The sequence below is a fragment of the Gobius niger genome, assembly GCF_951799975.1.
Source record: "Gobius niger genome assembly, chromosome: 17".
NCBI classification, from domain to species: Eukaryota; Metazoa; Chordata; class Actinopteri; order Gobiiformes; family Gobiidae; genus Gobius; species Gobius niger.
Genome location: NC_136868.1, coordinates 17794156 through 17819425, shown reverse-complemented (window position 1 = coordinate 17819425; position 25270 = coordinate 17794156). Strand labels below are relative to the sequence as shown.

At 41.1% G+C, this 25270-nt stretch overlaps 1 protein-coding gene across 1 annotated transcript in view; it reads right to left on the bottom strand.

Moving 5' to 3' along the window:
- The window catches only part of trabd2b (TraB domain containing 2B), a 56342-nt gene that overhangs the window by 4857 nt on the left and 26215 nt on the right, over positions 1 to 25270 (bottom strand). Inside the window, exons 3-4 of the mRNA XM_079574589.1 lie at positions 15787 to 15933; positions 11990 to 12164 (exon numbers count right to left, since the gene is read on the bottom strand). Coding sequence (XP_079430715.1) covers positions 11990 to 12164; positions 15787 to 15933 — 322 coding nt within the window. The remainder of the gene's footprint in view (positions 1 to 11989; positions 12165 to 15786; positions 15934 to 25270) is intronic.

Genomic DNA, 25270 nt, shown 5'->3' with positions numbered 1-25270 from the left:
ATCAAATTGAGGATAAATATACTATATGGCTGATCTCAATTAGAAAGTGCTTATTCTATTAAGTTGAGTTTGAACTTGCATAACCAGTCATTTGTTGTGTAAAAAATAATTGAAGTAGTTCAATCGTATCAGTGTGTCCTTTTGCACATCATGTGCAGTTACGGTGCTGATGCTTTGCTTTGATGAGAGCTCTATTTATGAACTAAAATACAATACATAATAATTAAACTGTATCAAATAAATAAAATTGTGCTTTACTCTCTAAAAATAAAAGATAGTTTGTGCTCATGTTTTATTTAGGGTTGTTCGATACCGATACTGGTATCGGCTTTTATGTCAATACCACAGATGTTCCCCGATATTGGTGAGTACCTAAACCCAAACCTATCTGATACCAGATTGTGTCTTTTGGGACAGTAAAACCCCTAATGTTTACATTGTGTTATCTTCTTTTTTGCCTACACAGAATCAAGCAGCATTAGTCACAGTGCACAGACTTTGTTTCTGCATAATGAGCTTCATAATTGTTATTATCTCCCTGCTGTGGTATCGGAGTGGTACTACTCTGAACCCAAGTATCGCTATTGGGAAAACTGGTATAGGAACAACATGAGTTTTATTGTTGTTCAGAGAAATCAAAGACAATTCCCAGCACCTTAGACCACGGTGTTCCAGCTCTCTGAGTTTGGATGGCTCACTGTTACGATGTCGTTAATTTGGAATTGAAGATATACACCTACAGAGTGAAAGTTCCCAAAACAGATCACTTTCTGTTTGCCACAAATCAGTCTGCAATGATTCCTATCTAGACTAGCTCTACGCCAAATGGCCTCCATAACCCATTCATCTCTATTTACACTGGCTTTGGACTGTCACAAAAAGTGTCTGACCTTATAGACATCATGGCAATATCAATCTAAATCCGGTTCATAACGGCACTACCAGGTCAAAACATCTGCATGACTGAATCAAGTCTAACCTAGGGCTCAGCCAGGAGCAAAATTAAAATAAACAATGACTGAAGTACTTCTAACCAACAACTATCCCAAAAGATTCAATTATTCCTCTAATAAACAAAGTCTAGACTTATCGTAGTATCAAAAGAAGCAGCTGAAGTACCAACAGTGGTACCAACAATAATGTGACCAAAATACTTCAAAATTACTTAAAATTAGCAAAAATAAAAACAATACAATCTGAATGATACAAACGCTAATACAATACAATAAAACAAATTAAGAATTTATTTAATCAATTGAGGTCAAAATCTCTTTTAGAAGAGTGACCAGCCCAAAGGTCACTCACATACTAATAAGTACATCTAATAGGTCGATTATTGTGTGCTTGTGTGCATGTTAGAAGAAGTGAGGGACTCTTCATCAAATCCTATAAAATAAGTATTTGGAAACAAATGTATTTAGCTATCATCCTTTTCAGCTGTTTGCCATGTAGCGTCATATCCCTCACCCTGGTACAACTTGACATGAATTGTAACAAGGCAAGTAGCCCAGTACAGTCCTTTCTGAGCCTTGCACAGCTACACCAGAGAAACATGTGTGCAACAATAGTGCTGCTCCACTTGCTGCTGTGTAATCACCCTGCATTATAGGCACTCGACCTCCTGCCTCCTCCGCCTCGCTCCCTTCACCTTGTCTTCAATCCTCCCCGACTTCAAACATGTACGCCGCAGCCCCCACTGTGTCGATGAAAGCTTTTGTTAAATTTCTCCCATCAGCCGATAATCCAGCGCGTCACTCAACCCAGCAATAACCCGTAATGTTCCCTGACATCACCCCCACGGCTCACAAGGAATCCACATTTCTGAAGGCAGGAATCCGAACACCTCGGCCCTCCGTCGCAGCTTATTAACGGCACGTTGACAATATTTGCAGGCTCCGTGCTCGGCTCCTCTTTGCCCCCCTGCCAATTTTATCATCAAAATGTTCCTGATCATTCCTGAAAGTCAAAAGAAAAAGGCACACGGTGTAACATTTTCTTGGCACAAAGTTCAAAGGCGGGAGGATAGGCCTCGTAGTCAAATCATACGGGATTACAGAGAGACTGATGTGCAGGAGTCATGTGTTGGTGTTTTGTAATCTGAAAATATGAGAGAAAATACAATGAACTTCTTCCTTACCTTTTGTCCCCCGGTGTTCGGTGGTGGCAACATGCGGACAGAGCATAGCACTGTTCTTTTGTTAATCAGCAATTTCACTACTCAAAGTGACACAACACCTGTATGCATTCTCTAAACGCACGGTCAACATGATGGATGGATCGAAATACTTTTGCTATAACAGTTGGCTGTGTTCATGTGATATAATATTGTCATAATCCTATAGTTTAGCTTAGTATTGAGTTGGAGGACAAGTCGGTTTTCTGTGGTTAGAATCTGCCTGTCAAAATGAAGATGGTTTGGTCAGGGGTAATATCCTTGTGCTCGCCACATAAAACAAAAGTCCTTATGTCTGTCAGCAAAAATTAACCAGTGAGATTTGTTTTCTCTCGTATGAAAAAGCCTTTTGTCGAATTGAAAAACAAACAATGTTCATCTATTCATTATTTCAGAATTAAACAATGTTTAAATGCCTTTGACACAATTTCCCACAGCATCTCCTTGACAGACTCTCTCCTATCGGCATAATCCACATCCTCTTCGCTTGGTTTACTTCCTCTTTCTGGTCGCACACAATTAATTCAACTGCTATCTCTCAAGTCCAATACTTTCCCTGTCCCTGCTGGTGTTCCCCAGGGCTCTGTCCTGGGGCCCCTCCTCTTCATCATCTACATACTCCCATTCAGTCACATCTTTCGCAAACACAACATTCATTTTCACTGCTAAGTGGTTGACACCCAGCTCTACATCTCCTTCCTTTCCCCTCTGTACCCTCCCTTACCAAAGAAAATCATTCTCTTCCAAAACAGAAGTCCTTCTTATAGGCACCTCCTCCACTCTCTCCAAATCTAAGAGTTTCTCAATTTCCATACACATCTGTCCTTCCTTCCCCTCAGGTTAAGAGTATGGGTGTCATCCTTGACAGTACACTCTCTTACCAGTCTTACATCAGTAGAATCACCCGGTCTGCATACTACCTGCGCAACATCTCTCGTCTCCGTCCCTCTCTCATCACCCACATCACCGCCATCCTTGTCCACAGTCTCGTCACCTCCCTGGATTGACTACAGCAACTCACTTCAATCTCTTCAGTGTCCCCAACAAATCCCTCCAGAAACTGCAGGGATTTGCAGTTTCTGGCTCCCTTAAATATACTATTATTATAATGTTATCATTATAATTTCAGAATTCTACAAAATAAATATGTAATAAGTTAAGCACAAACATACAAGTTCACCCAAAGTGTTTAGCGCCCTAAAGACAAAATCGTCCGGCCCTGGTGCCACCCAAGCATATCTAATTGCCCCCTGTGACCCATTTCAGTGAGAAAAAAAGTCTGGACACACCCTTGCTAACATTTAACTGACAAAATGCGTGACATTTCCACTGCAGACACTCTCTCATTGTACACTGTGTTTTTTTTGTTGTGTTTGTGAACTGCGCTCTTTCCTATTGTCTGTTTCTCTGCCCAGATGCTTTCCACTGACCCACCTGCTTCAAATTGGGCATTCTTTAAACACTCATTCATCTCCCAGGCGCAGCACTTGAGTGTCCTGTAAACATGCACCTACTCCTTTTACTGCAGAGAAAACCAGTCTGCACGCTGGATGTCACTACTATTTACACACAACGCAAGACCACACACAAATGATCTGTGTCCCGAGGTGGAAACTACTACTTCTTTTGTCAATAGAACATAGCAAAAAGGGTCAAATTCAGTAAAGGATGCTATCAACAACCTGTATGCATTTGTTGTGGCTTGTTTGGTTCAGAGATAGCGACTTGCTCCGCTCAGAGGCTGCGCTGCACTGTGGGTTTGTGTTAAGTGCAGACAGTAAACAGTGGGCAGCTCCTGAAGCACAGTTCGGACCCGACGCACAGGAACAGCACATTTAAACATGTAAACTTAACAGTTCTGGTGACACGTTTGAATCACAGATTTTACAATGTTGTTGTCATTGAAGCTTCACACAAGCACTGCTTCCTCTGTACTTTTTATTAAAGGCGACGCAACACAATTACTTACTTAATTCCAATTTATTCATCATCCCTGCCAAAACATTTGCGGTCTTGCGGTTTGTGTCAATGGCACTTGACAATGTAACTTGTGGTCACAGCAGTTTAAACTTTGTACTATTTCACATGCTGACCAAGCCTGCAGCCTGCTCCTGCCAGCACTCTGTCATCACTCTAATAAAGCTATTATGGGATGAATATTTGTCTGCTTTAAGCTAGGTTTCAAATTGTAGCAAGCACATTTTACAGAGTGAGCCTCCCTTGGTTCCTGAGAGCAATGTTAATGACCCGTTCAATCCATTACATACTCTTTTCCAAGCCATTTTCTACTTACAGTTGCATCCTAAAGGACTTTGCAATGTTTACCGAGGCTACCTACACCTTTTGCCTAACGCTTCATTTGTCTGCCATATTAGACTAAACCACTTTGGCCAAATCCTGCATCCTTCTCTGTTTGCTTGTTTGACAGTGGATTGTAGCGTGTGTGTCTTCATGCATGTCTGAGCTCTCTTGTAGGCGTCAACTTCCAAACCACCCATCCTTAGACTGAGTGCTTTCCATTTTATTTTAAGAAACTGCCATGAAATTCGAAGAGATATAGAGGAAACATGTAGTTTTATTTAGGCCTTTTCGGTGAATTCAGACATAGTTAAGATCTTTAGAACCAGGAACCAAAACTTGACAAAATATTGCTAAATAACAGCGGAAACAGACAGTAATAGATATGAAAGTGCATTGAGGGCAAGATGAATTATATCCACTCAAACTCAGGATGCATGCTGGGTACTGTTGCTAGATTGTGATCCAAACAAATACAAGCTGTTGCCTTCCAGCCATTACAGCATATGAGAGAGGTGAGAGAGCAGATCGGAAAATCCACTGCTCTTCTCGGTGTTTGTTTAAAGGAATCTTGTGTGAGAATAGAGGATCAAATGCTCTTCAATTATATGCCTCCAATTAGCTAAAAAACATGCATTATTCTGTATGGAAAAATCTGCTTGGAGAATTACACATTTAGATGTTGGGACATGAGGAGAAAGTTATCAGGCCATAGACAGGTTTCTTCCAGATGAAGGATTGATACAGTTTTTCCTCATATGTCAAAGCGCCAGGGCTGGAGCGCTAAGTCAGTATGTGCTATGTGCACCGCGACCAAACTCTTTGGTCACTGTTGTATGCACCACATAAAAATATTCTCTACTGATGCTTTCAAAACAGAACAACTCAATGTTCCAATGCAATACTGTGTAGTTTTATGGGAACGTTTGAGCAGCTATGTTGACGAGACTGTACAGAGAGTAGTAGGCTAGTTGCTAGCTGTTCCAATACCGCTTTATTTGCATTTGTTAAGAGTTGTTTTCTTTGTCTTTTTGCTTTTATATTCATCTGGCATTTCTGAGGTGCAGTATGGCCACAGTGATGTACACAGACCCTGCTGCTCTGGTTTTCATTTCTTCTGTTAATCAGGCTTTGGTGTACACCTGGCACACCAGGTGAAGGTAATTACGTCCTCAGGAAACACAGCGTCCTATTGGCCTCACAGAGAAGTGGCCACAGTCTGCTGTCCACATACAGTGGTCAGGCCTAATCCTCCAGGATCAAAGCCAGACTGAGGCCCCATGTGTTTATGAAATGCAGTACTTCATTATGTTGTTTTAAGAAAGACTTGGGGATGTTTGAGGTTGTAAATTAAGCGTGTAATCTACGAAGAAGCTAATGAGTTGCAGTCCACTGAGTCACAAGGTGACAAATGTTATGAGAGCAACAAATGTTATAAGAAATGAAAGGATGGAACTGAATTGAATTTTCTTACCAACTATTTTGCTATGAAGATTGAATGACAGCCACAGTGTTTGAATCCGCACTAAATGATGAGTTGAGAAAGTGCTTAGTGAGTAAATAGTGTAAAAGCCACAGAAACGCACTGACATGCTGCCTCTCTCTGTCCATCATCACTTCAACACCACAGCACCACATGGCTTCACTCTGCTGCACAATGGACTATTATAGGCCCCAGCTCCTTACATACACACAAAAATCAACACTCGAGAGGCCCAGACATAAAAACAAACAAATCTACATGTGTATTCTCAACAGTAACTACTTATGCTGGCCATAAATATCTCGGATCATGTGAGCAGGGCAGTAAACCTCGTGCGTACGTATGGGTGCTGTCTAGGCGTTGGTATTGTCAGGAAATTCCATGGGATGTTTTCAATAAGGCCAGGCAGCAGCCGCCAAAAGCTCTGGCAAATGAAAACCTGCTGAAGCGCATTGCCCATACCAGCCACAAACGCGATGCTCCTTTATGTAAAATGACAATGCATTATTTAGTTTGTTTTGTGCTTGAGTGAAGGCGTGAGCGATGAGAGCGGTCCCCTGGGTTTGTATCTGTTTACAATAGTTTAAGTCGAGTGTTACTGTGCTGTCATCTGGAGCAGTCATTTTGTCCACAGAAAGCACCGATGCATTCACTTAACTGTGTGACGAATGCATTTGCATGGATACTTAAGTGAAATCATGTGATTGCTGATTATTAGGTCCAGATTACATAACAGAAAACAGGCATGTTATTGTGCTGTAACAAGATGAAACATTGATTCTTCATGCAAATAAGTTATAAACCAATTAACAAAACCAAAAAAAACGAAGAAATTTCAATGAAATGTAACTTTTTAAAGAATTATGTGAAATAGAATACAATGAACTCTGCTGCCCTATTTGCGGTGTAGTTAATCTGGAGGCCTTCAGCAGCACCAGCTCTTCCTCCAAAAATCTACTACTGTTTCCTTGACTCTACAAAATTGGAAGAAAAAAAGTATGAATGTAAAACAAGTGTCTGCGTACATGGGTGTATGAATGAGAGTGTGAATGGATGACTGGTTCCTTGCTGCAAAGCTAGAAAAACGCTATATAAGTTGAGACCATTTACCATAAACACATCTGCACGAACACATTTAGTTGCCAAACACAATATGGCAGGGGATTCTCAGTATTTTTGGCTGGACGTTTTCATCTCCCATGCGATGTATAGTCTATTATAGCAGCGTTCTATATATAGCACACAGAAACCACAACCTGTTCATAAACATGTAAATCAGAGAATGGACCGTAAAGATTGAAATTTATGTGAACAGTACCATTATTGTAAGCCTTAGTTTGGCTTCAGAGTTCCTCTTGTATAGGTCGCTGAATTGGATTTCCTTTAAGCTCTAAAGAGCCATAGTTGCCCCCCCCCCCCCTTGTGTCTGCATCTCCGGGACCAAAAGTTCCGCATACAAATACTGACAGTCATATTTTTCACCTCTCCGTGTTCAGTGGACTCTCAGCAACAAATTCATCCACTCCAATTTCAAATCAACAGATCCTAGCCACAATATGTCAATTCGTCATAATTCGTTGTACATATTTTGGTCATTGATAAATATATGCTATTGTTTCATGTTTTTGAAAAAATTGTGTTCATTTTTAGACGGGGAATACAATTTTGTGACCCGATATGTCCCTATAGCTAAAATATGTATTTTCTGTAAAAAAAAAATTAATAAATCCAAATTTACAAAATTGGGCCAAATTGGGCCAAATTTGTATAACTTTAGTGTTTTGACCTACTGGTGTTTTGTTGACTGCAGGGACCACATATTATATTGATTTTTTTCCATTTCTGTTCTTATTTGCTTCATCACAGACAGAGAAAGAGCATTTTTAGGTGCAAATATGTGGGGGGGGGGACGGAATTTTGATTTTTCTGTTTCACTCATTTTTACTAAATTATTTTTCACTTCAACAGAAAGCCCCCAGGATGAACTTTATTTTGGTACCAAGATTCGCCATCTACCCCTTGTAGAAGCTGAGTTAAACCCCAATAAACACATGTATAGCATTTTGGGAAAAGGGCCCCAGACAAGAAAGGGTTAAAACATTACACCTCCTTGATTTCCATTACACATACTGTGTAGTATATTGTGGCTACGTCACTCCTGAGATGATACAGAGGATTTGTCATTTAAGGACCAAATGCCAAACGGAAAACATAGGGATTTGCACTGTTGCACTGAAGTTTTATTCTTTGTACACATTTTGTAATTGAATCCATGAATCTGGCATTATTTTTTACACTAATTGCTTTGTTTGTAGTCAGCTAATGAGAACACTGTACTGTATACTAAAAACGGTACTAAAAAATTATATTGACTGCAATCTGCTGCTGATGGTTTCCATTAAAATTTTCCCTGAGATGACCCCAGAGGTTAACATGCTTCAAGTACAGGAAAAGTATGTTCATTACGCACAATCTTAGCATATGGAATGAATTGGCACAGCCTTTTATGTACATATCGAGTCCTCATTCACTGATGTTGGCACACCGGTAATTGTGAGCGCATGCAACTGTACGTCAATCAAGCGTGAAGAAATATGGAGACATTTGATGCTCTACGGAAAGTATGCTGTTTACTTTTATTTGGGAAAATCACCTGTAAAATATCTCAACAATTTTACCCAGATGTTATTTAGGATTTGGGTTTGAGCACATCACACGGAAGTCTGTCTCAAGCTTATATTACTTGTCAACTGGTAAATGCAATCAGAAGACATCTATTACTGGTTTGGCTGTAGTCTTCCCTAGCATTGTTTGGCCTTTTACGGTTTGTTTTTTTCCTTGTTTAAACTAGCAGATTTATATTTGGAAGTGGATCTGTTTAGAGCAGGGGTGTCCAAACTACGGCCAGGTGGCCCGCGGCCCACTTTTAATTGGCCCACGGCAAAAAAATATCCAATTGGGGGGGGGGGGGGAATGAATTTGTTTTCTTTTTTTTTTCTTTGCTTTAATTGAATATATACTAAATTAATGAAAATCCATTAATAGAAAGCTGTAATGAAGGCTGTTATTGTTTTTTTACTTTAAGTATGTTCAATTAAAAAAGCATCAGGGTTTCCCACTAATACATTAGTTTGTACTAAAAAAAAAGCTGTACCCTGTGTATATTCTTTTCATAGCAGCATAATAGCCAAAAATTGTTATTATTTATTGCTTAAAATGCACCAGAATGCAGGAAAACACATCTAAATTTTAAAAAAAAAGGAGGAGGGCCCACGAACCCCCCCGAGGGGTCGCTCTCTCCCACCACAGTCCCCTTGAAATCTGTAGGAAACACTGACCATAGTTAACATTTTATTTTATTTGCTAAATTTAATACAACAGAGGTAAGTTATATATCTGACCTCTACTGAGTGCAGCCCAGTTGTTTGTATAATTTTCTGTATGTGGCCCTTAGTAGAAAAAGTTTGGACACCCCTGGTATAGCGCTTCATTATTATAAATGTTTTGTATTGTTTTGCAGCTATCAGAGAAAAAGGTGTGAGTGATAGTAAAATGAATATTAACTCAAGATCGATATAACAATGTGACGCACACATATGTTTGATATTTACAGATGATGCAGCCTTAATTTCTTACTTAACTGTTCACGAAATACGCATTTAAAAGCTACATGTTTTATCATTAGCGTATTCACTTGCACAAGCTTTCGATTTGTGTCCTCGTAAGCGCATAGATGATGTGAACAGTGAACATTTAGCAGTCGACTGTATATGAGCAGTCCTAACCTCTGAATGTTGCTGACGGTAATGGTTCGTATCACTTCACACTCCTGTCAGTCTCTCTCTCTCACACACACACACACACACACACACACACACACACACACACACACACACACACACACACACACGGTACTGAAGCCTGTACATGACCTGTCCGCCTGCATACAGCTGCGTCGCTCGGCTCCTAACGGGGGCAGCACACTTTATATAAAATCAGGCCGTTCTAATAAACCTCAAACTTAGCCTGCACCTCTCCTCCAGCTCTGACATGTTCCAGACCTTCTTAAACATATATCAGTGCCGAATGTGGGTTTTTACAAGGCAGGGTCCTTTCTCAGTGTTGCCAGTTTAATGTGTAATACGTTATCTTCTTATATGATCTCGGAGAATGCCGTGCAGTCTGTTTAATGTGAGTCGACGGAGCTGCAGTCTATATTCATCCTCAGAGAGTTTCTCCACTGAGATGCTGACCTGTTTCCATCTCCTGCCCATGTAAAGAACAAGGAGGTCAGGAAAATATAACCAGACCATTGAGAACAACCATACAGTAAGTCTGTGTTTTAAGAGGGAAATTATCTTGGCCTTTACTAGATTTAGAAGAATTCTTACAGATGAAAGAGTAGTTGTGTCTGGGAAATATTATTTAAGAAACATTTTGTATTATTTCATCATATTTAAAGCCACACTGCATAACACTTCACCCAATGGGAATTTTAGACAACAGAATTTTAGACCTGGCTGCATCCATTTTTTTTGCTTTTGTCCCTCCCTTTCTTTGCATGTAGTTTTATTTTTCCTATTCACCTGCAGCATCACGATGAGATGTGAATTCATAATAAAATGTTGGTAAAACAGCTTCCATATGTACCTGAAGTCACTGCTCACACACACAGCTGGATAGTGCTACAGTGACCATTACGAGCCACACACTTCTCAGAGGAAGGAAACCGAGGGCTTTAGCTCTTTCTAATCATGAACTGCTGCACGCTCCCGCACTCCCCAAGAGGCAGCACCACCCAGCTTCACCCAAATACATAAACACAGACACATAGTGGTACAGTAAACAGGCCCACGTCTCCCTCCCACCACCTGCTTTAACACACACGGCTCCCTCCGGACACTCCGCTCTATTCAGGAAACATTAGCCAGGAATGCTAATTGAAACAAACAGCTCATGGTTTCTTCATTTCGGAGGTGGGAGCTGTGGGTAACTGAGACTCTATGCATGGACACATACGCTCCATATGCCAAATATCTGGGAATCATTGTATACTATTATTCTGTTCCTCGTTTTTCTCAAGCCTCACCTTAAAAAGACAGACTGAAAAGGAAATTATTGCACATTAGCGCTGACAGACTCACTGTTTCGGACCAAAGCAAACATGATCCTGCATTTACTGTTCAACTACAGGCAAAACACACTCACGTCCCATCGGCGTAATTGGACAGACTTCATTTAATGCAGAATGGAGATGCTGGCTGATCGAGGGCTCACTGCCAATGGGAAAACTCTCACTCAGATTGCCGTTTAGAGCTTGTACTTGATGATCACAATGCCATATGTTAGCATGACAATACAAAGAGTTTGGGATTGAATATGTCCATGGAGTAACAGCCTCAGTATAAAAAGCAGAAGCAAGTGCCACAGAATAACTTAGTTTGTTGGTGGGTCACTGCTGTCAATCGTAGCTTACCACCAAGTATGGAGTGAATGAAAAATCACACTTTGGGGTGACTAGTGTCAGGAGATGCATACTGTCTCTTTTCTACCTATATGTATCTATGTATCTATGTTGTACTGTATATTGTACTGTATGTAACCATGTTTGTCTAAATCAGCAAGCAGCTGTGAGCCCAAGACAAATTTCCTGCAAGGGACAATAAAGTCTAATCTAATTCATGAATTTAGACATGCCTTTTATACAAAGCTCAGCTTAAACCAAAACAAATGCTTTCCTCCAGTATCATTTAACACACAAAAATCTTCCATAGTCTCACCCAGACTCCAATACTAGTTTCTGTTTCTGCCACAGACATTGTTATATATAAAAACCTGACGATTATAAAGTGCCATGATGATTATTGAGATTGACTAAAACGGAGAATGTGATTTCGATTAAATGTTGATTAATTGCCCTAGAAATTTTACATTTTATTTTTTCCCCATAAGTATAGCACTATTGCATATGGCCAGTGACTTGACTTTCCAGAGGTGAGAGTGAGCAAATGTATCTGTATGTGCTGCGTACAGACCTGCTCCAAAGGCAAAGAAGAAGGCCTGGTTGGGGTTCCTCTGCAGCAGAGCGGACACTCTGCGGGCCATTCTTTCATTCCGTTTGTAGATGAGCTCCTGACGAAAGTAACTGTCGATCTCCAGAGCCGTCAGACGTTCATGAGCCGGCAGAGAGCTGTTGATGAAGTGAGGCAGCTGAGAAAGACACAGCACATATAAGATTTTAGATGAGTTTCGTTTATAAATTGTTTGGCTCCTCTTCTTTGTCGTAATATTCTACTGAGTGGCCTTAATAAACGAGGTGTGACAGTGGCTTTATGCTGTTGCTCTTTTAGTCAGAACAAACCACTTGCTTTGCTTAGAGTTTATAAACCATGACACTACCACTCGCTGAAAGAAACTGTTGATAAACCAAAAGTAGCACCAATGTTAAAAGACGACTAGCCTGTTGGAGCCTAATATTGTCAACATTAAGTCACTGGAATAAAACTGCAATATTAAGAGAGCATTAGAATACTTAGAAATAAGTTTTGAATGAACAAATCAATGATAGGTTATGTAGAAGAAGTCTTTAACTTGGAAATAAAATGTGACAATGCTTTCACATAATTTTTTTGTTTTTGCATTGGCACAGAGTTTATTCATCTGCTTCTATAATCATGGACTATGGATGGAGATTATATCTTTACCTATAATCTGGTGCAGTCCATATTTACCTACAGTATATAAAGTAAGTTTCCAAGAAATCAAGCTGTCCAGTAGCAGAAATAACTTGATGACAGGTGAAGTCATTAACCTTAAGTTGCATCTGTCACTCACGTCATCGTCCAGCGCAGATCCATATAGAGCCATTTGGAAATATATAATTGGTGTTTGATTTATCAACAGTCAGTGGTGAGTCTTGTTGACCTCTTGGCTGCACCAGCGCATTCTACAGGCTGTTAATCTGTGAGGATAAGGGCAATGACACGGACCTCTCAGATTTACTTGTAGACCTATACTCGGCTTCTATTTATAGTAGTTATATTTTGATGCTCAGAGCTGTTGCTGTGTCCAGTCAACACAGGGTTAAGTTCTTTTATAAACCCCATAATGCAGATGTTGGTGGCTATAGTACAACAGAAATACAGTTTTCGCTACATTACTTCTGCAAAATTAACTTTTGACGAAGTCTTTTTACCATAATGTGGGTACGGCACGGGACCAAAAGCTCGGGGCAGTGATTGTTTTGAAAGGGATCGCAGGGAGGAGAGACAGTGCTCAAGTCTATCCCGGATTGATAGAAGGGAAACTTTGTCAATGGCATTATACCATATAGCATTTTCAAACCACGGTGTATGATAGTGGTGATATGTTTTAAGTTATTACCAATCACCGGCAAAAAGTCTAATATTCCTGCTTAATGCATTTTTCTGCTTCTGTTCATGACCTGGAGAACAATGTGCAAACTTTGTGCCGCTTTAACCACATTTTCCCCTTAAAATTTGGGCAAAAGAAGTTGTTGCTCACAGAGTGATTGACGGCTGCTGTATTGAGTGAGGAAAGTCCAAGTGTCCATGACTAAGTAAAGGGTGTTTGGTGGAGGGAAGTGGGGTGATTGAGGAGTGTGGGGGAGATAAGGTATCACAGAGAGGACCTGTTTCTCTGAGTCTGAGCCAAAGCAGGAAATGTGGAGTGACAGTGATAGGCCCTCCTTCCTCAGCACTGGCACTTCTCATATCTGTCTATGCAACACTTAATACTTCACTCTAATCAGCCACATATACACAGATCACCACCAATCTCTAGCTGAGTAAGTACTCTTTTCAAAGCTGCTTGAACAAATTGTCCTTTTAATGCTTATTATGTAGCTATAAGGACCCACAAACTGAGGATTTTTTTTCTTAGGTGGGATGATGTATGAAACACAGATTAACAATAACATAATAATGACATGCAATCACATTAACTTAAATGTGTGTGAGATACTTTTACTTTGATTCAAAGTGACTGTACGGAGTTTAAAATTTCAAAATTATGTGTCTACTGAGCTCAGACCTATTTACCACAACTGCCTTTAAAATCCTGCACTGTCACTCAAAAAGGTGTTACTTCGGGTCTGAAGTGCCGTCATGCACAAGCTTAATATAGAAGGTGCAGTTACACGTATGACCTGAGGTGGCAGTAGTGAGCAGAAAATGGCTAACTTGCATCTAGTCCATTTAACAGGCAATCATTTTCGCATCCAATATTTTATTCCTTTCAAATAATGTCCAAAAGTTACCATAATAATTATGCCTGTATTGTCTTCAATCTATCTATAAAACACTTCTTATTTTAATACAGTAATACGGTCCACAGCTCTTCACTGCTATCATCAGTCTCTCTTCAATATGGCCAAATATTAACCATTGGTGGTTAAAGACCTCGACATAAGCTCAAATCACTTTCCACACACCTGCTTTTTACAGCTATGTCCCCTTCCTCGCTTTGCTCATTCGTGCACTACTATAGATCATGCAGACTGCAGCAGGCACCTGATTGCTCTAACACATGCGGAGGAATGTTAATACATGTTATTTTGGCAGGAGTGGGACACGGGTAACATGTGGCGGGGGTGAATTAGGATGATTTAATGCCCTTACATAAAGAACAAAACTGTAACCCGCTGGGGCAGGTGAAAATGTGGAGCACGGAGGGGAGAACCTTTCCATTGTCATTTATTTTGCAAATGTATAGTGTTTTATGACAAAGAATACATGTTCCCACTTACTTATGTGGCTGTTTTTCCACACTGATATAAAGATTGTATGCAGGACCATTTAAACATAAAAAAAAAAAAAACAATCAAAAGGATCTTAAATTGAATTCTGTAATTGACAGGAAGCCAATGCAGTCGGGGCGAACACAGGTGTGATTTGTTCCTGTTTCCTAGTTCCTGTCAGAAGATGGGCCGCTGCAGCCTGTTTAAGGAGGCAGTACAAAGAATTACAGTCGTCCAGGCGGGAACGCATAAAAGCGTGAATCATTTTTGATACGACTTGACTTTTCTTAAATCCATCTACAACACCAAAAATCTGAAGACAGCTTATGAAATGATTGAGCCTTTCAGTGAATAAGGAGATGCCACCCGTCTGTTCGGAGAAGGGTTATTTATGGTGTTAAAGTGTCAGACACTATCAAGTGACTGGTGCAGAGGATTAAGACAGAGATGTGTTGAAGCTGAGGAGCTGATACTCAGGTGATGAAGGAGAAATGGCAGAAGAGCAAAGAGAGGTCTGACAGGACTGATGGTTTGGAAAGGAAAACAATCATATTCTACATGTTTCTATTTGGCTAGTTTCCTGAATTAAAGTCAGATCAACTATCAGTAACAGAAATACGGGAATACGACTTTAGAATAAATAGGTTTCACTGCTTCAGACACATTATGTATTGCTGTATATTCACACTTGCACATTTGCCTGGCTAACGCCAGTCTGCTGTGTGCGCTCGAATCATTTGAACTGCACAGCAGCCTGGGGACCAAATTGCTCTAAGGCAGTGTTTCTCGTCTACTCCTTAGTTCTTGTCTTTGATTTTGAGGCAACTGTATGTTTTTGTCCTCTTCCTGGTTAGTCCTTGTTTACTCTAGTTGTTTGCTGCTTGTTTACTACTTTAGGTGTGGTTTAGTCCTATTTTAGACGTGGTTCAGCCCTAGTTTAGAGATTGTTTAGGCCTTATATAGTCCTTATATGTATATGGATGTGGTATAGTTCTGGTAGTTCTCAGAGAAACTTCTTTTCTCAGGTGGTACTTGGAGTAAAAAGGGTCTTGTACATGGTTTCTGTGTACATACCTGTGAGGTGTCATGGTTGAAGATGATGGAGCTGAGGTCTCCACAGTTGTAGTGGGTGATGAGGTCCTCAGTGGTGTAGGAGCCCTGCAGACTGCCCGCTCGGACGCCCTCATGCTGCAGCAGCGTCTGATTCAAGGCAAACAGCACCTGCAATCAAAGCAACAAAACTGACTCATCAAAGCTTAAGACCAAGAAATAACTCTCTCCACATTGAGCTTTTTTATGCTCATCCTGGACCAGAGACAATAAATCTGGGAGGGATTAATTTAGTCACTATATACTTCCTGTGTGTTTTTGTAGGCTCTTAGTCATCCAGGATCTCCTTGACGTCAAGCAGATGAGGATGTTTCGCTCATCAGTTTACATTTGGACTACGAGAGCAAAATGAAGCTTCTGAATATGGGGAGAACATGCAAACGCCTCACATAGGCCTTACATGGTCCCGAATCAAACCGGGGACCTGTCAGGCAAGAGAGCAACCACTCGCTCATCAATACTTCACCCATTGAAGCAAAGCGTCTCATAATCAGCCCAATCGATCATATTTTAATACAATGTTCTATAGCGACAAAAACAAGGATGAAAGTGTAACAAAAAAGTGACCAAAAAGACGTGTTGAAAAAGCAAAAATAACACAATAAAAAAGCCACAAATAATTGGCAAAAATGCGATGAAAAACTGACGAAAACACACACATAAAAATACGAAAACATGACAAAAAAGGGCTGAAAAAAGAGACGAAATCATGACAAAAACATTTCAAAAAAGATATTAAAACGCGGCGACAACACGACAAAAAAGTCCCGACCAGTTTTGCAGGTCTTAGCTTTCAAATGAGGCGTTACACTGGCCATGGTCTCAAGTCGAGAAGCTTTTAGATTTGGCTAAAGCCAAACTGGAGAAAATGTGCTCAGTTAAAGTGGGGGGTAAGTGGTTAATTAAAAAATACGATTGTTTCACACTTTGGGAGAACAAAACTGAAAAGTCTAAGAGGTATACTTTATTATCATATGTGACACACACTAATACTGTAAATACATCTAAAGCCCAAAGCTTATCCCAGCACATGTTCATAAAACTTTCCTTCACTCAAGAAGAATCTCGCCTAAGCGTTGCCAATGTTCCTTTAAAAAAAAAGAAAAACATACATGTGACTTTATTGCGCTGTATGCTGACTGTGTGAAATCCAAGGCATTTTTAAACATTTGAAGATAGTTTCACACTTTTTCCAGACAAGCAGGTACGAGCAGAACGCAACAGACAACTCTAAAGTCAAGAGCTAGATATGTAGACATGGGACAAAGAAAAAACTGCTTCGACATGCCATACATTTACAGCACCCATTAAAATCTAAAGTAAACCCTCTTTAGACTGGATTTATAGTGTGCAGCCTCAAGCCCAACAGCCCCACAGCTGTCCGGGACGTCCTAGACAAGAGGGGTTCAGCTTTCCCTCCACTATCCCACGCCACCTCAGAGCAGCCCATTGTCGTGCACTGTAGCCCTCACTCGGCTGTGCATTGACTTGATTAGACTGTCATCTGAAACACTTCTTAAAAAACACCAATTATTTTCTCGAGCTGCTTTTGCGACACCGGGGTCAAAATCAGCGTCCAGTTCAGGTTTGATTTGTGAGAGAGAATGAAGTCCTGTTCAGCTGCACCGAGGAATGACCGAGCCCCGAGTCAAGAGTCGCACTCGTAATTCTAGTTTTTAACTTATGTTTTCACAATCATAAACGTCTACACACTGGGTATTGGATGTTTCAACTCCATGTAACCTCTGGACTAATCACACGCTGGCTCTAAACTCAACCTCGTGACTCTTTCTGTGAGGTCAGAGAGTGAGAGCTGCTTTACAGGGATACACGCGGTTAGTCTATAGCCTCCATACGTAAAAAGACTGCTGATGAGCCCTATTATCTAACTCTTATGTTTTCATCTCCATTCCTCTTTTTTGGAGCATTTTGTTGAGCTTTTGTTCGATAGTTGAACAACAATGAACTACAGTTTGTATCCAATGGCTACAGTCCTTTGCTCAAAACTACAGCTGCAAAATGGGAAGGATTGAAGCTGAAGAAGAAAAGGCTGTTACACAGGCATAAAAACATTAGAGAAAAAATACTTCTTCTTTTGCGTTTTTGTCAAAGCTACTTTTGACAGGAAATGCTTGCTTGAAACAAAAGGTTTGCAAACATTAACCTCTTAACCCAGCACATTTTCCTCCAGTTTGGCTTAACTCTAAAAGCTTCTCAACTGCAGTGTTACGCCTCATTTGAAAGCTTAGCCATGAAACTGTTGTTTATTGCGTTGTCGCCACGTTTCATCACATTTTTGAAGCGCTTTTGTCTCTTTTTTGTTGTGTTTTTGTCTATTTTTCATCTTTTTTTTTTTCTTGCTTTTGTGTCATGGTTTCGCAACATCTTTGTCACATTTTTGTCTCTTCTTTAGTCACTTTTTGTTGTATTAGTGTGCTTTTTGGCCATGTTTCTGTTGCCGATTTGTCACTTTTTTTGTCCCTTTTTTGCCGTTCTCTTGTGGCTTTTGTTGCTTTTTCATCCTCATTGTCGTCGCTATTTTGATGCTTTTTTTCAAGAACTTGTGCTCGGTTCAGGTGGGGGTTAAGAGGTTAAATGTGGCATAACTGTTGTGACAAATAAAAGCATGGAGGAGCTGTGGAAGTGTCTGAAGCCTTTCTACATGAACTCTAACAGAAAACCTTTTTTTCTTAATAAAATAATTCCACATAAACATTGAGGGGTATAAAGTGAAACAATAAAACCGAAAGAACTCTGCAGCCAAAAGGTAAAAAAAAAAACATCACTAAACTTTAGGAGCACACACCTGCCAGAACTCTTGTTGTTGCAGAGTTGGGCTTTTTCATTATTGTCTGTCTCCGCTCTGAAGCACATCTCTGCAGCTGTAACCATGGCTCCAGAATTTTCCCTTTTTGAATGAGGCTGAGTGTGTCAATCACTGCACAGAAGGCTGGCTAAAATGCAAACAGAACTATGTAAATCTGCCCTGTGACTGGCACTGGTGTTCTCATGCTCAAGTGGCCCTCTCAAATTGACTGGCGCTTTTTACTGTCCACATCATACATGAGACCAAAGCGTTTGGGTCTCAGGCATGCGTGAGAAACTCTTGTAATCAAATAAAAGCTTTGAGAAGAACAAAAACCGAGACTGCAGCTTTTGGTTTTGGAACCTGCCATCCAAAAATTCATTACAGAGCGCTGGAAGGAAAACACAAAGACGGGGGTTAAGCCAGTGTGGGAGCTACATGAAAAGAGAAAAACAGGAGATTTGATGTTTTATTGTGCATTGACATTTATTGTGGTGTTTGCTGCAATCGCATGAGCTTTTTACAAGTATTTTTCACAGATAAAGCATAATATTAGGCCCCTAAAACGTAAATGATCAGTTGTATTATTCGTTTGTGAGGAGCAAGTGACGTACTAAATTAGCTCACACTTTTACTACTTCACATCTTAAATCTAACAGCATGTGTGATGGTAAGAGAGCGGAAGTGTCGAGCTCCAAGGACCAGGCGAGACTCTGGCAAGACGTGAAAGGATAACAGGCGGACTTTCGGATTAGCCTTTTATTCGACAGTAAAATCAAGTTAAAAGAGGTTTAAGAAAAATACAACATGGTTCAAGTCCACCGCGCTGTCGGCTTTAATTGTCAGCTCCATTAGTTGCTTTTCTCACTCGAATGTAGCCAGCATGAAAGGCCGGATGAAGGGAGAAAGTCAGACAAATGCCAGGAAAAAAAGGAGGATGCCGAGACTGAGGCTGTTGAACATGTGTTGGGCAGACAGAGGGGTGGAGTGTTTGGGTCAGTGGGCTCTGTGTAAAGCCTGGCACACTGTGGGTACTGTCTATGAGCAGTCAGGTGCAAAAGGGCCGCCACAGCTGCCAGCGCCAGGCAGCACATCTGAGAGAGACAGTCGCTTCTCCTTCAAGTGTTAACCTCAGCAAGTTTTACCTGAGTTCAGCAATTTATCGACTGAAGTCATATCCAAACCTTTTATGCTCCAAGTTCCTCCAGATTGCAGCTGATCAAAGATAAACGATTTGTCAAAAAAAAAAAAATGCATCCTAAAACAGTACTAAGTAACTTGTTTACCATAATAAATCCTTCTCGTAGTCCCTCTGGAGGTACAAGTATTGATGGGATGATTGTGGGGTCTTTCAATTTCCCCTGGTGTCTCCGGCCAGAAAACCAACCTTGCAAATTTCCCTGCTCCGACCCGGAGGCCCAATACACACTAATGGAATCATGAAGAAGAAGCTAACAGGCTGACGGGCAAAGCTAACTGTGTGTTGCCGCCACTTTAGCAGTATTTACAGCCAAGTTTGAGTGACAAAAAATATCTCCATTCTGTAATTGGATGTACAATATCCCTCTCTCCCTTTGTCTTTTCTGTCAGCGTAGTATTTACTCTCACGGACAATTAATCAGTAAAAAAAAAAAATGCACAACATGCTACGACACCTGCAGTGGTGCTTAAGGCCTCTAGGGGCTTGAGCTACTTAGTTCTGTTTTAAATATCATAAGTCATAAGTAATATTTTACAAAACGCTGAGATTCTAATACAGTGGGACTTTTGATTGTTCTTTTGATTGTTCTTTTGATCGTTCTTTTGGCAGCACGCTGGTATGGCCGCCAGCTTTTTAGATTGGCATCTGCTTTATGCCAGTTGTCCTTCCTAATGGAGCCCTCTCATTTTAATCTACACTCCATTGCCGAGTAGTTTGGACTATTCACCCCCCTATCCTGTGAGATTGAAACCTCTATCAATGCTTGCTTGTTGTGTGAAGTAGTATCAGCCCTGCTACAGCCAGCCTTTGAAAATAAAGCTGATGATCTTCCAGATGCACAAGCTCAAGTGTCCACCACATTAACAGGCTTAAGCACTGATAATAGTGATGTCCTTAGACTTTATCTGTGGGCATTTAATTAGGCCTGATACAGTCGCCAGTTTGAGAGGGGCGCGTTCCTGCCCAGTGCCCTCCGCTCCCTCAGAGCGGTTTGTGTTTCATCTCCTGAGAAAGAGAAGAGCCAGACCCCTGACCCAGGACACGCACTGCTGGGCTCCTCTCGGCTCCTCTGGGCTTATGAGAGGGGATTGAGTTCTCAGCACCCCGGGGTGACTGCAGTGAACGAGGTAAGCAGTTGAAATAACATCCAGGGCAGCCCCAGAACAGGAGAAGTGCAATATCTCATGAACACTCCCCACTGCGCAGATCCTGAAGAGGGCGGATACCACTTTGAGGGGGTTTATTTTCCCATTGCAGCCCTCTGTGGAACTCCATAAAAGAGATCATTACCTTGGTATTCACTTTCCTTCGGCCCTGAACCATGTGACTGTGTCTTAAGCTGCTTGAAAGGATGGTGTTGTCTGATCCTTAAGTGTCCACTTGTCCTGTGAAGCACCTTGAAAACATTAGGAAGTGTCACCCAAACCCACATCAGAGGGCTCTGGACAGTGTCGCATGAGAGCCCCTCTGCCATGTCCTGCGGGTTTATCAACAGCATAAATGTCCTTCTTAAAAGGATTGTGTAACCTGTCAAGTTCTTTAAACCTCAGAGCAACCTCAGCTCTAAGCCAAAAACAGTTTGCGCCTTTGAGCGACAGCAGATCCTCAGCTAATCACATCTGGCAGGATCAAACCTCCTATTTGCTTTCCCCTGTTATTCACGCACAAATAGGTGCACTGAGCAGTAACTATCCCATTGGTAATAAGGATTCACATTGTTTTGCTATTATCCAAGCTTCAGTTGTCTCCTTACATTAGGTTTGGATTTTCTGTCAGGCAGGAGTGCAACTGTCTCTCTCTTGTACCGGCCTCCTGCCTCCGTTGAGGAAATCCAGGGATTACACTGGGACAATCCAAGTGGCAGCGGCCTGCTGCTACGGGATTTTACAGAAAGACCTCCATTATTCTCTCCACTAGCACCTTCTGCTCACTCCATCATATTGTGAAGTTCCATATCTGACTCCAGTTGTTTTGTTCCAGTATCATAACATTTATTCAAAACGGTCCTTTCCACAAAAATAGGATTACTTTTGAAATACTTCACTTTATGTTATAGAGATAAATAAGCTCTGCGGTCCACTAGTTAAGGCCACATGAGATGTGTTTTTCAATTGTGAACCTACAAAAAGATAACAGTCTTGCCTTCAGCCATACGGTGATGATTATCTACTATGGCACAAGATTTGGGGGTCAGGAAATCCTCTGGGATCTCCATGCCTTGCAGAAGAGACTGAACTTTAATAAACAGTCTGGGGTTGGTGTTGTTGAAGCCCTTTACATGTATCCACAAATAAAGCCCACCGTTCCACTTGGCACTGTCTCTGTGAAAACTACAAAAAATACATCGAAAGAGTTGGTCCTCAGTGAAAGAAGTGCACAGCTGGTCAACTAGACAGAGATGTAAAGTCTGTTTACAATGGTATTGCTATGTGATCCGTGTGTTTGTCTTTAACTCCAAGAGATTTCCGGGCTCGTGATTGGGACATGGTTTGATACGGTTTCCTATTTCTCTACTATCTGTCAGAGACTCATCAGGTCATGTTAACCTCAGATTAACATCCCATCCACTAATGCACTTCATATCTCTCTTCCCTAGATAAACTCTGGGTAAATTCCTTTTGGATCTAACATAACGACGTGTGACACTATACAAACCAGAGGAAGTGCGTATCTCGTCTGCCACATGAGAACAAGAGCGAGATGAAACATCCGCACCCTCCAAACTTTGGTCTTTAGCACTCTCTTATCTCCTCTGCTCAGATTCATTGACTAACATTTTCCGAGAGTGATAAGTCCTTTTTACAAAGTTCACATCCTAAATCCTGGAGCACAAGAACAGCACACACACAAGACAAGAGTATAACAGAAAAGAAGGCAGGGGCTTATATGGTCGGTTTACTGTTCTTTCTGCCTGGACAGTCTCTTTCTATTTTGTTGTTTTTAGTTGATGTATAGATGATGTAAAAGCCAAGTTACAACAGGAAAACATATCTGCGACAGTGCTGCTTCTAGTGTGCCGCTTTTAGCAGGCAGATTTCCACTTCACATGAGGACACTGGTATCAGAATAATGCGGGGCGGCTCTGAAACACAACATTTACATATGAAAGAAACGTGATTGAGCGGCTTGTGCCTGTGCCTTTCTGTCGCTGTGTTTTGCATTGATGTCTGGGTGTGTACCAAAGTGTAAGTGACATGCAAATGACTGACAGGAAAACAGAATAAATTGGACTTCGGGGCCACAAAAATACAGGTCAATCAGTGTAAAAATCACGCGCAGTAATGGGAATAAGATTTGAAAAGTTCTTCCACTTTCGCCATTCATGAATAGATATGGAAAGTATATAACAAGTTTATAACATTGCGTCTCTGAGTGTTTTGGTTGTCCCTACAATCTTTTGCTGAAGTCTGATTAGGGTAACATTTGAATTTTGTATACTTGGAACAATTAAACGTGGCTGAAACCTTTGAAGAAGACTGAATTGAACGCATGTATAAATTACAATCCCAGACTTGTTTTGCACATAGGTCGACGGGTCCGGGAGTTGACAACATTTCAACCCCTCTTCTCAGACACCATTGTCATAGTCACAACGGCAGACAGAACAAGAGTTTAAATACCAGCTTGGTTACCAGCTCTGATCAGATGAAAGAAAGAAGCTTCTGAGAGAAGGCGACTCAAACAACCCAACTGAGAACTTGCACAAACATTTGTCATCATTATCACTATACATTTCGAGTTCATGGTTTACTCTGAAAAGTGAGTACACCGGGGACAGTGGGGATAGGGTTTTGATGTTGGTGTGCTGATCCATTCTCCTCCACACATGACGTTGTGTGTTCCTCCCTAACTATTCAACTTTGGTTTGCGAAAGAGCACTTGGATGCTCCACAGCACTACTTACAAAATACACTGTGGACTTATTAACCCAAAGCTGAATTTTTTTAGTGGAACTCTTGGACCATCCCTCCCAAACTGTTGCAGTTCAGCGCGATTCAGGCGGTGTACTTACTTATTCCACGCTCTCCTGTGTATGTTAACATGTTATGGCAAATAAAAATATGATAAAATGTACATTTTTGGGTGGTATTAGTTTAAGCAGACACTGTTTACTCATTCCTATGATTATAAAGACCAGACCACATTTTATGCCCAATGGCAGAAATTTGAGAAATTCCAAACAGTGTACTGATTGTTTCCGATCACTGTAATTCCCAGTCACGTATTATATTCTATACTCCAAACCTTAGTCTTGCCCAATCCGTTTTTACTACACCATTCTCTTCCTTTTTGAAATCTCCTCATCTTCAGCCTTGTCGCAAACCTTATGGTAACTCGAGCCTTCATCTCTCCCATTCTTATTCTCTCCCTCCTGTCATTGATCTGTGTTTATTTAGCTTCTATCTCCCTCCTCCTGCCTGTTAGTCCAAACTGCACACAGACTCCCTCTAGACCTAAATGCCCATAGAGTTGGTGTTTGACTTTCCCCATGCATCTCTCTCCACTACAAAATCTACAGAGGTCCGACTGTGTGATGGACTGGGGCAGTAAGTGGACCTTTCGTCTCCTCTCCTCCTCCTCGCTTTGGTCACGGTCAGACGCTGAGTCTAATGCACAGTAATCCCACACAAGTGCACTATTTCACGGCACATCAACACAAGAAATGTCCAATTTCATGCAAACAGATTGTGCTGGCAGCAAAACACAGCAACTCAGAGGTAGAGAGAAGTTATTGTAGCACACCTAAAATACAGACGCAGTAGTGTTTAATGCACAAAGAAGGGATTCAATGCGTTTTTGCAGAGCAAGACCAAATCTGGAAATGGTGAAAAGGAAATGGTATGGAAGTGTTCACTGCTGCTAATCAGATCTATTACAACCACGGCAGAGTCCAAGTTAGGAGTGGTGTTTAGATGTCATGGGCCACGCTCCAAAACCAATTATTTCAATTTAGGACAGGATTTTTCAACACTTCCATGTTTATTCTACACAAAATTATACATGTCGATTTTCGAAACGAATGAAAAGGGGTACTATATTGTAAGGCGTAATAACACCGTAGGAGCACTTTGACATAATATCGACGTAATATCATAATATCTTCACTTAATGGCCCGGACATTGTAGGGAAAACATGGAAGAGCTTGGTCGCTCCTAACTTCAACCCCGTTTGGCCCCACAGAGGAGATAGAGGAGGAGAGGCTAAATGCTAACAGCATCTTTGGTCTTTTTGCGTGACTGAACGCCCGCACAAAGACCAGACAGGTACGCATCAACTCAACTAAGCTCAGTGTAGGAGACGCATCTGTGTCTGAGTGTGTGCACGGTGCGCTTGTGTGTGTGTGCTTCTGAGGCGGGGTACTCACGTGGGCATGGGCGTGTGCACGCGGAAGTGTGAGTGTGTAAAAACGCGCACTCACCTGAGGTCCGGATGAGAGAGG